The sequence below is a fragment of the Schistocerca nitens genome, chromosome 3 (genome assembly GCF_023898315.1).
Source record: "Schistocerca nitens isolate TAMUIC-IGC-003100 chromosome 3, iqSchNite1.1, whole genome shotgun sequence".
NCBI lineage: Eukaryota > Metazoa > Arthropoda > Insecta > Orthoptera > Acrididae > Schistocerca > Schistocerca nitens.
Genome location: NC_064616.1, coordinates 503852353 through 503866382, shown reverse-complemented (window position 1 = coordinate 503866382; position 14030 = coordinate 503852353). Strand labels below are relative to the sequence as shown.

The 14030-nt window shown below is 45.8% G+C and overlaps 1 protein-coding gene across 1 annotated transcript in view; it reads right to left on the bottom strand.

The window, feature by feature from the left end:
- Positions 1-10441, bottom strand: part of LOC126249301 (Down syndrome cell adhesion molecule-like protein Dscam2) — a 1152658-nt gene extending 1142217 nt beyond the window's left edge. Inside the window, exon 1 of the mRNA XM_049950955.1 lies at positions 10268-10441. Coding sequence (XP_049806912.1) covers positions 10268-10441 — 174 coding nt within the window. The remainder of the gene's footprint in view (positions 1-10267) is intronic.
- Between the last annotated feature and the right edge of the window lie 3589 nt (positions 10442-14030).

The window sequence follows — 14030 nt, the reverse complement described above, 5'->3', positions numbered from 1 at the left end:
GCAACGCCAGGCTTGTGTACCCACGCCAAATAACTGTACGACGGTACCGTACCAACCAAGTGGGGCAACGCCATCGTAGGTTCATCAACGGCGGGCGTATTCCTACGCTGCCAGGGCATTATAAGCGCACGCAGCACTTCACACCGGCAGTCTCGTCTTGGGCTTCACTACTGCTGATACCTCGCCGCTACACCTTTCGGTTTGCCCTCATCTGGGTCTCAACTACGCTTAGAACTGGACTATTCAGAGATTCCTACAAGTCTGCACTCCAGATACCGTATTAATTCATGGATCTTGTTGATCACCATCCCATTGGCAGTGCTACCCTTGTCAATGAAGTATTGTATTATTCTGTCCTCTGTCTTCATTAGTAAGGGAATATACCTTGTTTTACTCATGCCTTCAACTATTCGTTGTTCCATACTTGACGAATAAAACAGATAGTAAATCGCGCTTTGGCGACGTATCCGCCGAGTAAGTAGATTAAGGGCGGTAAACGAACAACTTGATTTAATAACAAAATTCGGAAAATGCCGAGGAGACAAATACTGTTGCACTCTCGTTTCAGCACAGAACGCGCAAATGATGACAGGAAAAACTTAATTAAGATTCGTGAGTCTGTAAAAAGATCAATGAAAGTAGCATACAACAGCTATCACCGTCATACCTTAGCAAATGATTTCGCCGAGAATCCGAGAAACCACTAAGGATGACGACAGCTTCTATCCAGTCACTAGTTGACCACTCTGGTGTCGCAACAGAATCTAACAAATAAGCAGAAGTTTTAAAGTTTGCGTGTAAGAAATCGTTCACGCAGACGATCGTATAAACATACCGTCGTTTGACGGTGTCAAGGACTTCTGTATGAAGGAAATAGTAAAAGGCATCCCTGGCATAGAGAACCAATTGAAGAAATTGAAAACAAATAAGTCGCCAATTCCGGATGCAATCCCAGTTCCTTTTTACGAAGATTAGTCTACGGCATTGACTGCTTATTTAGCTGGCATATATCGCGAATCATTCGCCAGCGCAAAGTCGCAAGCAACTGGAAGAAAGCATAGGTCATAACACCATAACGCAGTGTATTATCGATTTTTCGCTTTGTTATGTGGTTAGGTTTGTGTACATTTTTTCTATAATGGTTATGCTCTGAATATTTTTATTAACGTTATTTAATTCAGTGAGCTAATTGTCAATACGTTAATGATAAATGTTTGGCTCTGAGCACTATGGGACTCAACATCTATGGTCATCAGTCCCCTAGAACTTAGAACTACTTAAACTTAACTAACCGAAGGACAACGCACAACACCCAGTCATCACGAGGCAGAGAAAATCCCTGACCCCGCCGGGAATCGAACCCGGGAACCCGGGCGCGGGAAGCGAGAACGCTACCGCACGACCACGAGCTGCGGACTGATAAATGTTTAAAGTACTGTATGTAGACACGCTGGAATAGTCTAGGGTAACATTATCTGTAAGAGTATTGATCGGTAGGCTTCATTAGTGTCTTTGGACGCGCCTAAGCGCAAAACAGTTGTTGTAGAGGCAGCCAGTGCAATTGCGTTACTAGACTGCTTCTGGCTGAGGCGAAAAATGTATTACAGTCAAAGTGCGCTGAGATGTGTGTGTGTGTTTATTATGGTGCTGTAATGTTCATCGTTATGCTACAATGAGAAGATTTTCTATGGACAGAAAGTATTTGAAATTATGAGGGCACAGCACAAAACATCAAGAGCTTAAATGGAAACAAAACGTGCTGTGGCCCAATGCTCTATATTCTAAGTAGACGCCATGAAGGACGTGTGCCATTTATTCCTGCAAAATGTTATCCACCGAAACACCTAAGAAGATTCAGCACAAAATAAAGTCTAACCCGTTTATCGTACGAGTTTGTACAGATATTTCAGCTTTCAGAACTGATTTTGTTCTAATTATAATTTTTCAGTGTGATAGTAATTTTTTATGTTTCAACCTGGACGTTTTCCATGATAGGCTCCTTCCTTTTCTTCAGTGAAATTCCGAGTGGTATTAAGAGACAGAAACTTATTTAAATGAGTGAACACTAATATAATAACGTTTTTGGTGATCACTATGAAACAGTCGAAACTTTGTCAATGCCTTATGTTAACTGTTGACAACTGAACAAAAGTTAAACAATAATGACAGTGGGATATGTGTTTTCTGAAATCAAAAGGTAATAACCTTATTTTCTTGGAGAGACAATTAAAAAAGTATTTTACAAAACTAACTGGTCACGCTCAGATTAAATGATTTTAACAGTCGTGAGTACTATCACGTTTCCGGTGATAGTTTTCAGATTTTTTTATCAAACTTTGCTTCTGAAATAGAAAGAGCACTCCGTTTCAACTGTCAATACATGAATGTCAATTTTCGATTTCACATTATTTGTTACTGCTTAACGAAATTAACGTCTTGAGCATTGCAGTGAGCATTACGCTACAGTTATTGCTAAAACCACTAAATTAGAAAATATATTCAATTATTTCTCCATTTTCGAAGCTAATATACACGAACAAATGCAAACATATTCCCATACACGTATACCACAAGCACCCAACAATAAACATTAAGGTGAGTAACGTCGTATTATTCTGCTGGACGCTACACTTTTGCTTATGAGAATATAGTGGGCAGTGCCAGTGCTTTGAGCAGCTATTCTGTTTAACAGCCAGAAAATAAACCTTCCTTTCTTTGTAACATTTCCATTTCACATCTGTGTCAGTGAATTGTGAGATGTTGACTGGCTGACGACCGTAATTTTGTTTCAGTTAACTGTGCATATTAGTTGACAGGAAATTAGAACACCTAACTACTGAAATTTCAGATCGACCATTGAATAATACTTCAGTTAACCGACGCTTTGTTTATCGTCATTATTAGAATACTGGGTTAATGACTAATGTGTTGTAACACCCGCTACGTTACTACAGGATAATTTTACTTTGGGTCAGGTGCCTTCTTCCATAGTTTAGGAATCCTTAGGAACACGTGCCATTACAAACAAAGTGCAGTACGGAAGTGGCGGGGTTATAGGGTGACCTCTGTATATGAGGAGGATAAAAGTAATTACCCTCAAATTTACATACCAACTTCCTTAATATCGATTTGTTGCATAAATCGTGAACATATTCTCAGTACGAATATACTAAGTATCCTTGATATAAAAATGCTACCGTCCACAAATCTGGATGGTTTTAGGACGCTTCACTTGTGCGAAACTCAGCTTCCACTTTTCTCACATGATATCCTGCGAACCATGGACGAAGGGCAACGGACAGATTCCGCAGTGAAAAACGTTTGACACGGTGCCCCAATGCAGACTTAACGAACGTACGAGCATACGGAATTGGGTAGATGAGTGGGTCGAAGACTTCGTAAGTAGTAGAAGCCAGTTCAAATGGTTCTGAGTACTATGCGACTTAACGTCTGAGGTCATCAGTCGTCTACAACTTAGAACTAATTAATCCTAACTAACCTAATGGTATCTCACACATCCATGCTCGAGGCAGGATTCAAACCTGCGACCGTAGCGGTCGCCCGGTTCCAGACTGTAGCGCCTAGAACCGCACGGCCACTCCGGCCGGCATAGAAGCCAGTACTTTGATTTCAATGGCCAGTGGTCATCAGAGACGTGGATATCGTCAGGAGTGTCACAGGGAAGTGTGATAGGACCACTCTTACTCTCTGTATACATAAATGATCTGGCGGACAGGGTAACCAGTAGTCTGCGAATGTTTCTTGAAGATGCTGTGGTTTACGGGAATGTGTCGTCTTTGAGGGTGCAATATGATTTAGATAGAAGTTCTGGTTGCTGTGATGAATGGCAGCTAGCTCTAAATGTAGATGTATGTAGATATATGTAAATTAATTCAGACGAGTAGGCAAACGATTAAGTAATGTTCGAACAGCTTTAGTAGTGGCCTGCTTTGACAGAATAACGCCGATCAAATTTCAAGTTGTGTAACGTTGCAAAGCGACATGAAATGATTTGAGCACGTAAGGATGGTAGCAGGGAAGGCGAATATTCGACATCGGTTTATTCGAACAATTTTAGGAACTTATAGTTCATCTGTGAAGGAAACAGAGAATAGAACCTTATATCGACCCTATATTGAGTACTGCTCCAATGTTTTGGATCCACACCAGTTCAGATTAAAGGAAGACGTTGACGAATTCAGAGGCGGGCTGTTAGATTTGCTACCAGCATGTTCAGCCAACACGTAAGTATTAGGAAGATGCTTCGGGAACGTCAAATGGGAATCCCTGGGGGAAAGCGAAGACCTTTTTGAAAAACGGTATTGACAGAATTAAGAGAACCGGCATTTGATGCTAACTGGAGAGCGATTCTACGGCCGCCAACGTTCTTCTCCCGTAAGTAGCACGAAGATAAGATCCCAGAAATTAGGGCTCATACGGAGGCCTACAGATAGTCGTTTTTCCCTCGCTCTATTTGCGAGTGGAACAGGAGGGGAAATGACAATTAGTGGTACAGGCTACCCTCCGTCAAGCACCGTATCGTGGCTTGCGGAGGATCTATGAAGATGTAGATGTAGAAATTTAATTGTGGTCACCATATAATTTCCTCTTCGGGCTCAGTACTCCTTGTTCATTATTATCTTCTTTGTTTGATTCTGTGACCGTCTTGGGACTCTCGTTAAATTTTTCTTCACTCTAAAAATACTGGCATCCACACAATAATTTCACAAACATGCACCAAAATGCATTACAGCCAGTCTGTCTTATTTGGAGAATTTAAGTAATTATTGGTTTCTAGTCTAAAAGAAACATTGAGGTAACAAAATTGTTGTAATGGAGATGACTCTTTTAGAATAAAATGATTTACGAATTACCAATAGGAAATAAGCAACTACTAAGCGAAACATGAGAAAGTAATACAACAGAAGACGAATGGGTAAATTAGGAACATGAAATATTGAAAGCAGGAGAGGGTCGAATTGGCAGAAGACCCCAAATCCTTTGATGAAAAACTAGATATTGAATTTAACTGATTATATATACACTCCTGGAAATTGAAATAAGAACACCGTGAATTCATTGTCCCAGGAAGGGGAAACTTTATTGACACATTCCTGGGGTCAGATACATCACATGATCACACTGACAGAACCACAGGCACATAGACACAGGCAACAGAGCATGCACAATGTCGGCACTAGTACAGTGTATATCCACCTTTCGCAGCAATGCAGGCTGCTATTCTCCCATGGAGACGATCGTAGAGATGCTGGATGTAGTCCTGTGGAACGGCTTGCCATGCCATTTCCACCTGGCGCCTCAGTTGGACCAGCGTTCGTGCTGGACGTGCAGACCGCGTGAGACGACGCTTCATCCAGTCCCAAACATGCTCAATGGGGGACAGATCTGGAGATCTTGCTGGCCAGGGTAGTTGACTTACACCTTCTAGAGCACGTTGGGTGGCACGGGATACATGCGGACGTGCATTGTCCTGTTGGAACAGCAAGTTCCCTTGCCAGTCTAGGAATGGTAGAACGATGGGTTCGATGACGGTTTGGATGTACCGTGCACTATTCAGTGTCCCCTCGACGATCACCAGTGGTGTACGGCCAGTGTAGGAGATCGCTCCCCACACCATGATGCCGGGTGTTGGCCCTGTGTGCCTCGGTCGTATGCAGTCCTGATTGTGGCGCTCACCTGCACGGCGCCAAACACGCATACGACCATCAATGGAACCAAGGCAGAAGCGACTCTCATCGCTGAAGACGACACGTCTCCATTCGTCCCTCCATTCACGCCTGTCGCGACACCACTGGAGGCGGGCTGCACGATGTTGGGGCGTGAGCGGAAGACGGCCTAACGGTGTGCGGAACCGTAGCCAAGCTTCATGGAGACGATTGCGAATGGTCCTCGCCGATACCCCAGGAGCAACAGTGTCCCTAATTTGCTGGGAAGTGGCGGTGCGGTCCCCTACGGCACTGCGTAGGATCCTACGGTCTTGGCGTGCATCCGTGCGTCGCTGCGGTCCGGTCCCAGGTCGACGGGCACGTGCACCTTCCGCCGACCACTGGCGACAACATCGATGTACTGTGGAGACCTCACGCCCCACGTGTTGAGCAATTCTGCGGTACGTCCACCCGGCCTCCCGCATGCCCACTATACGCCCTCGCTCAAAGTCCGTCAACTGCACATACGGTTCACGTCCACGCTGTCGCGGCATGCTACCAGTGTTAAAGACTGCGATGGAGCTCCGTACTCCACGGCAAACTTGCTGACACTGACGGCGGCGGTGCACAAATGCTGCGCAGCTAGCGCCATTCGACGGCCAACACCGCGGTTCCTGGTGTGTCCGCTGTGCCGTGCGTGTGATCATTGCTTGTACAGCCCTCTCGCAGTGTCCGGAGCAAGTATGGTGGGTCTGACACACCGGTGTCAATGTGTTCTTTTTTCCATTTCCAGGAGTGTATATATATGCAGCAGTTGTGGCAGATAAAGAGAATGTTGGTGTTTAAAAACTGAGAGTGACAGAAAGCAGGAATGGCTAAAGGAGAAGTGAATACTTTAGGATAAGGAATTCCCTGTCAGATCAGAACTATGTGTCTGACCGAGACTCGAACTCAGGACCTTAGCCTTTCGCTTGCTTACAAACTATGCTACCCAAACACGACCACATCCTCACATCTTTACTTCTGCCGCAATCGCAGTCTGAATAATGGTCGAGCATCCCTTGCTCGGTTTTTGTGCAGGTTAAAAATTAATATGTTCTTCCTGCTGAACCTCTCGCTGTGGTGCTATATTTTACCTGACTTTCTGGATTGGCCTCAGGTAATATGGAGATGATTGTCGTCAGGCTGTTGCAGAGAAAATTATTCTCGCACAGAGGGGCCCACGTGTTGTCAGCCTGTGGTGGCCCATTTCCGTGATGAGCCGATTGCTAGATTGACCTGACGTTCAATAGAAGACACGTGCAGACTGCCGGAGGCTGCCCTGCAAAAGCGGATGTCTAGCGTCTTTGTGCAACAAACGAGTTGAATACAGCAGCCTCGGGAGGTGCAGAAGTGGTTTCAGAGGTCAGTTCTGCACTCTCTGCAGAACCGCGAAGTGTTTGTCAGCGACGTTCTCCCTCACCGCCGCCACGTACTCCAATATTTGCCTGACCAGTGTTAGGTAGAGCGTAACGCCGTGGTGAAACGGCGGCGACGTCAGTTGATTAAGCAGCGCATATAGGGAGCGGAGGCGCCCCACTGCTCTCTTCTGACGTCACGAATATGTGGGGCCAAGGTGAGCATTTGGTCGAGTATCACCCCGAGGTACTTCGCCGTCTTATTCCAGGGGTTTGGGCTTCCCACGATGTTCATAGGTGGCATATCTGGAAGACGGGGTGACGAGTAGTGTCTGGCTCTTGGCGTGATTGAATCTAAGCCGCCAATTTGTGGCCCATCACACCCGAGGTGCAGGCCGCGTCTCATTGTCTGGAGCTTCATGCTGCAGGTTGAACAGCGATGTGTCATCGGCGTAAAGAACCAGTTCTAAGGGCGCCAACTTAGGTATTTCGGTAGTGTACAGTGAGTACAGCAAGGGAACATGTACCGACGCCTGCGCCACCACTACACGTATCTTACGGTCAGGAGATGACTCGTCGTCTGCCCTCACATGGAAGTTCGTCTCAGTCAAGTAAGACAGAATAAGTATCACGTGTGATGTCGGTATCCCGTGTACAAAGAGTTTTTACATGTTTCCGTCGTGCCACTTGTAGTCGAAGGCCCTGAAGAGTCGAAGACACTGCTCCAAGATACTGTCTCGTTTCCATTGCCATCATTGCAGGTTCCACCAGTCTCAGCAGCTGGTTTGAGTGGAGCAGCCGCTCCGAAACCCAAACTGTTCGTCTGGCATGCTACTCTCTTGCGTGACGTATAGCATGAGCGTCCTGGCGTACAGCCTCCCAAAAATTTCAGACGGGAGTAGGCTGAAGGGCCCGTAGCTGGCTGTCTGGAGTGGATCCTTATCTGTTTTCGAGATAGCCACGATTTCCGCATGTTCCCATACGGAGGAGTAGACGCCCGACCGAAGTATCTGATTGAAGATGTCACCTAGTGGCCGATGGACTCACGGTGGAAGGTTCTTCAGCAGATAGTTGTTGATTCCATCGCTGCCTGCAGTCATCCTGGTTTTTACAGCTCAGAGTAGTGCTGCGATGCGACTTCTTCCTCCGCGATTGTCTGTGCGACGTCGTCTTCTTCCCTGGCAACCAGGAAGGTGGGCAGTTGCACTTCGACCTGAAGGATGTGATTCTTGTCGACGATGTGGGCCACCACCGTGAAGTTGTCCGCAAATGGATAGGCCTGCACGCCGCCCTTGTCATAAGGTTCGCACACAATGTCGTCGCCGACATGCAACGGTGGAATACGCTGATGGCGGCGCAAGATGCTTTTGACGGCTCTCGAGGGGCTGCCAACGTCAGGGCTTAGCGTGGACACTAGGTCCGCCCAGTCACAGTTCCTGTGCCCCTCTTTAACTGCCTTAATCTCCCGACGTATGCAGATGACGTGGTGTTTCTTGTCTGGTTGGCGAGTGAGCTGCCTTTCACGGAACAGCTGGTTCTCCTCCATGATTGCCGCCATAATGTGCGACGACCATTGGCGTGAGGCGTTGCGGTCGTATGGGAGTAACTGCGTCTGCAGATTGAAATATTCTGCTACTGAAGAAGTTCAGTACTACGTCAGCCACCACTTCCTCGGGTTCAGGTACCAGTAGGTCTATCACCTCTATTAGGTAGCGCTTGCAGTCCTTGCGTCGATAACTTGGACGACGTTGGCATCGTCGTGTCATATCGATCACGTCCATTTCAAAGATCACTCCGACGCTTTCGGATGACAGGGCATTTCTTGTCGTGGCGGTCGTGAATTTACCAACGCCTTAAGAAGGGCGATGTCGAACACGTCCTGCAGATCTCTGTTGTCAGGGTGTCGTCAAAAGCACCCGGAGTGCCGGCGCCGTTATGTGCAGTGCTGTCCAAGCGACGCACACTGGCATGGGTGAGGCAATAATACCATTACGAGTTCTTAACGTTGAAATCACCGTCAATGAAAAGTCACCCCCCCCCCCCTCATAGAGAGAAGGGAGTGAAAGTCTCTTTCCTTGAGCAGCCCCTTTGGCTGCCGATAGGACAGGACGAAGACAGTGTTCCTGGCAATGATGTTGACAGCTACCCATGTGGCTTCCAACGTGGGAAGCACCGGCAGTATGACTTGATAGTGCCACAGCGACGTTTTGACGTAGATTGCCGTGTCGCCTTCAGTCGTCTACCTGTCGGTGTGTTAGCAACTATAGTTGGCTACCCACATGTTGATCCTGGGTTTGAGGAAGATTTCCTGCGCAAGAAAGACGTGTACCACCTCGTCCTGTAAAAATTGATGAAATTCGCATTGCTGCAGTCAGATACTCCTTGCAGTAAATATGCAGACGGTTAGACCATGTATGTGGCCGCTATCCATGTCTGTGTAGTTGTTTGCGGCGTGGGCCTTTGGGGCCGCCGTGACTGCGTCGACGACGACTGGAAGTAGACGCATCAGTTGGTTCAGTGATCGCAAGAGCTAGCTGAACTCATTTGCGTTTTCCCTCGGGGTCGCGGCTGCCATGGTGACTACTTCCTGTCCTGGAGCAGAGGGCTACGACCGGGCACCTGTTTGCTGGCTGCGGAGAAATACGCTGCGTGTGCTGTGGCGGCATGCAGTATTAGGACGTTCAGAGAGACGTCTGCACCCACGTGCTGAGACCTGAGATGCAGACTGGGGTTCAGTCGTTTGCTGGCGATTTATGCTGCTCTTCTGAATCCTTCTGTTATTAGGAACGAGTTGGTGCCTTATCCATGGCGAAGTCAACCTAGCTAGTGCCTGGCTGAGCTCTTCTTGGTGCCTTGCGTTTCCTGAACGCGTTGCAGCTTCTGTAACTAGCCAAATGTGGCTCGTTGCAGTGACAGCAGTGTGGGGAGTACTCCTTCGTCTTGTTGCACTCCTTTCTCTGATGCCGACCAGTGCATTTCACCCTCTGCATCTGCACGGAGCAGTGGCGTGATCTGTGATCCATACCTTGCCAAGAATAGCACTGTGGCCTCCTGCCCCTTGCATGGTGAGTTCCCCCGTCACCCTGATGTCACATATCATCTGGTAGCTGAAATATGTATCGGTTTCAGACACTGTCAACCAGGACGACGAGGAACAAGGGCATCTGCCTGCCTGCCTGTTCTGGGTGACTTCATGACGCTCACTGAGCAGTCAGTGACTCCCAGCTCCTCCTGTTGGTGCTGCGGATTCATATTCAGTGGCAGGTGGCGGAAAACCTCCTTTAGCTGCTTGAGAGGATTGGCAATTTGTGTGTAGCAATGCAGCCTACCCTTCTCGACGAGCTTCATTACGTTCCGATGGTCGTTGATTGTTGCCATTTGGACTCTACACAGGTGAGTCCCAACAACTCGGATCAATGAATACTCCCTCCAGTACCTCATCTCCCCCTTCCTAACTCTACATAAATTCTCCTGCGAAACTTACGGGACTAGCAATCCTGGAAGAAGGATACTGCGGAGATATGGCTTTGCCAAAACCTGGAGGATGTTTTCAGCATGTTTCATAATGTTTCATTCTGGAACCTAAGAATACATTTCGCTAGTAAGAATCTTTAGTCCACCAAAGGCTGAGTCAATGATTAGCGTTCAAGAGATTGGACAAACAAAGTGAAGTCACACAGACCAGGTGTTCAGCTATCAAACGCTTACAGCAGCGGGGGTAGTGTGAGTAGCCCTTTCACTGCTGTGGACGAGTTAATTCGTGGTGCTACGGCGCTCCCCAGATGCTGAGGACGTATTTAATCACGCCCTTGTGGTTTTCCTTAAGATCTATTGAAGCGCTGACACATCGAGTTCTGCCAACGTTCAGACTGCTGCGGAAGAGCTACTTCCGTATCTCGGTGAATTAAAAAGTTTCAAGTATGTATTTTATCTTCATTTCATATGCAGCAATATATGAGCTAAGATAAACCGCCCAGAAGCCTGCGCAGTGCGTTTTTATCTCTACAAACTCTTTAAAACTTCGTGCAATTACTTAACTTGATGCAACACACTAACTACGACGAATAATGAAAAGAAAGTCAGTGATTTTTACGAGTGATGGATGAGTGTCCGTATGTAATCGTGGTAGATCTGTCTGGTGTGTTCGCTGTACATTGCGTCAAGAAATATTGGGCACTTATGACCATTAAAAGGCCCATTATTTACAAAAAACCGATTATGAGCTAATAGTTAGATTCTCTACTTGAAGTTTGCAACAACGCACAAGTAACTCCGATTTCTTACGCGATGTCCCAGTAATAGATGAAACGTCTCTTACATATGGTAGCATCTGTAGTGGCTGACACTCTGAATCAGCTTATGCACTGCTAACTGCTCCTTGTAATCTCTGTTGATTGTAACTTCTGAGACAGAAAATGCTGTTATCTAAACACATTAAAGCGGGACTCATTTATGAGGAGATCTATCCCCACTTTTGGCAAAGCAGTTCAACGTTTCTTAGACAGTAGTAGGCTACTCCAGACAAATTGTTGGACCATAACGTATCAGTCATGTGACATACAAGGTTCATGATATGAATCTGTTAGGATTTCATTTATGGGATCATCTCAACTTGCTATTAAAGCTGACAATGAAGTGGTGAGACTAGTAAAAAATACTACTTCTCCTCGCAAGGATGCCTGTTAATGATCAGCACTCCAGCGTTTTCTATGAACTTACTGAATGGCGACGGCAACAATGGCCACCGGTTCCATCTGTTTACATTTCCTACCATTAGTCTATGAATATGGAATTCTTGAAGTATTTTTATATGAATCTAATATGCTATCACAAAATAGCTGCTTAAATGGAATTTACCTTCAATTTTACCACTTATTCTAGAGTATATTAGCAGAAATATTTGAAAAATACAGACATATGTCATTCTAACGCGTTTTTAATGAGGTTTTCCGTCGATTAATGTCATTCTAGCACTACTGTCAATGTAAGTGCGTAAATGTGCAAGCACCCACCATTAGTTTTCTCCTACAAAAATGACGACCCTGTCACAAATTCGTAAAATGACTCATCCTAGATATCCCCTCCGGCCAATAGTTATGCGTAGAATGCATATTACAAAGTCACGTTCCCAAGAATTCTACTGGACATAATGAACCTATATTTTGTGACATCGCACAATAAAATTTAAAAACAAAACAACAACAGAACAATTCCACATAAGTCCGAAAATTCACTAGAACTGATCTCTTATTTTACCGTCGGTTCCCTGTATAGGCAATGAGACCTACATGTCATATGCGTTCTCTGAAATAAGTCGGAATTCCAAAAATTTGTTATTGTCTAATTAACAAGAACTGCCCAGATTCAGCAGCAGGATTTTAATCATTATGTGTACATTAATACACAAAGGAAAGCCGATAAAATCTGTCTACGCCTACGCCTGCCTACTGTCTCTCTGCACTGCGTCACACTCAATAATCGTAGATACTGGGGGAATTAGTCCTTGTCTAAAGTGGAAAATAATCTGTTGCTTACATTTCAGAAACTGTCCGAAGGTATGAAAATCGATAGACTGCCCTCCAGAGATCCTCTGTACTTAAAAGGTAAGAAACTACATGGCTCACACTTATATTATTTTACTTCGTTTTACGCATCAATGAGTACAATACAAAAGTTAATAATGCACAGTATCAAAAAATTTACATAATAACGGGAATTATAAGGCTTGCAGAACGATTTTGTGTTCTTCTATATGTGAAGAAAATATCAGCTTTCGGAAAGATTAAATGACAATGTGAAACTTATTAAACGATGCACACTGAGGTGGTTAAAGTCATGAGACAGCGATATGCACACACACAGATGGCAGCAGTATAGCGTACACGAGGTATAAAAGGGCACTGCATTGGAAGAGCTTTTCTCTGTAGGCTGCAGAGCGGCGTAGTCAGCTGCTGCCAGCCCGCCCCCTTCGGGGGGAATTGAAATTCAATAAAGAAAAAGAAAAAAAAAGAAGAGCTTTCATTTGTACTCAGGCGATTCATGTGAAAAGGTTCCCGACGTGATTACGATCCCACAATGTTAATTAACAGACTTTGAACGCGGAATGTTAGTTGGAGCTAGGGGCATGGGACATTCAGTTTTGGAAATCGTTAGGGAATTCAATATTCCGAGATCCATAATGTCAAGAGTGTGCCGGGAATATCAAATTTCAGGCATTACCTCTCACCACGGCCAACACAATGGCCGACAGACTTCACTTAACGACCGAGAGCAGCAGCGTTTGCTTAGAGTTGTCTGCGCTAACATACAAGCAACACTACGTGAAATTAGCGCAGAAACCTATGTGGGGTGTACCACGAACGTATGCGTTACGACAGTATGGTGAAATTTGGCGGTAATGGGTATGGCACTAGACCACGGACGCGAGTGCCTTTGCTAACAGCACGACATCGTCTGCAGCGCCCCAGCAGGGCCCGTGACCGTATCGGTTGGCCCCTAGACGATTGAAAAACTTTGGTCTGGTCAGATGAGTCCAGATTTCTGTAGTTTAGAGCTAGAGGTACGGTTCGAGTTCGGCACAGACCCCACGAATCCATGGATCCAAGCTGTCAACAACGCATTGTGCAAGCCGACCATGGCCCAATAATGGTGTGGGCTGTGTTGGCAACCAGTGGCCTGGGTACTTTGGATGTTTGGCTACTTAGAGACCATTTGCAGCCATCATTTACAGGACGTAATCGAGTGGTCATATCGAGCACAAAATCCAGCACCAGCATCGGTTGCGCTATTATGGACAGCTATAAAGGCAGTATGGAGAAGTATTTCAGCAGGGGACTTTCAGTAACTTGTTGAGTCCATGCTTCGTTGAGTTGCTGCACTACGCCGTGAAAAAGGAGATCTAACGATATTAGAAGGTATCCTATAAATTTTGTCACCGTCAGTATTCAGTGGTGATCTGGAGAGGAAT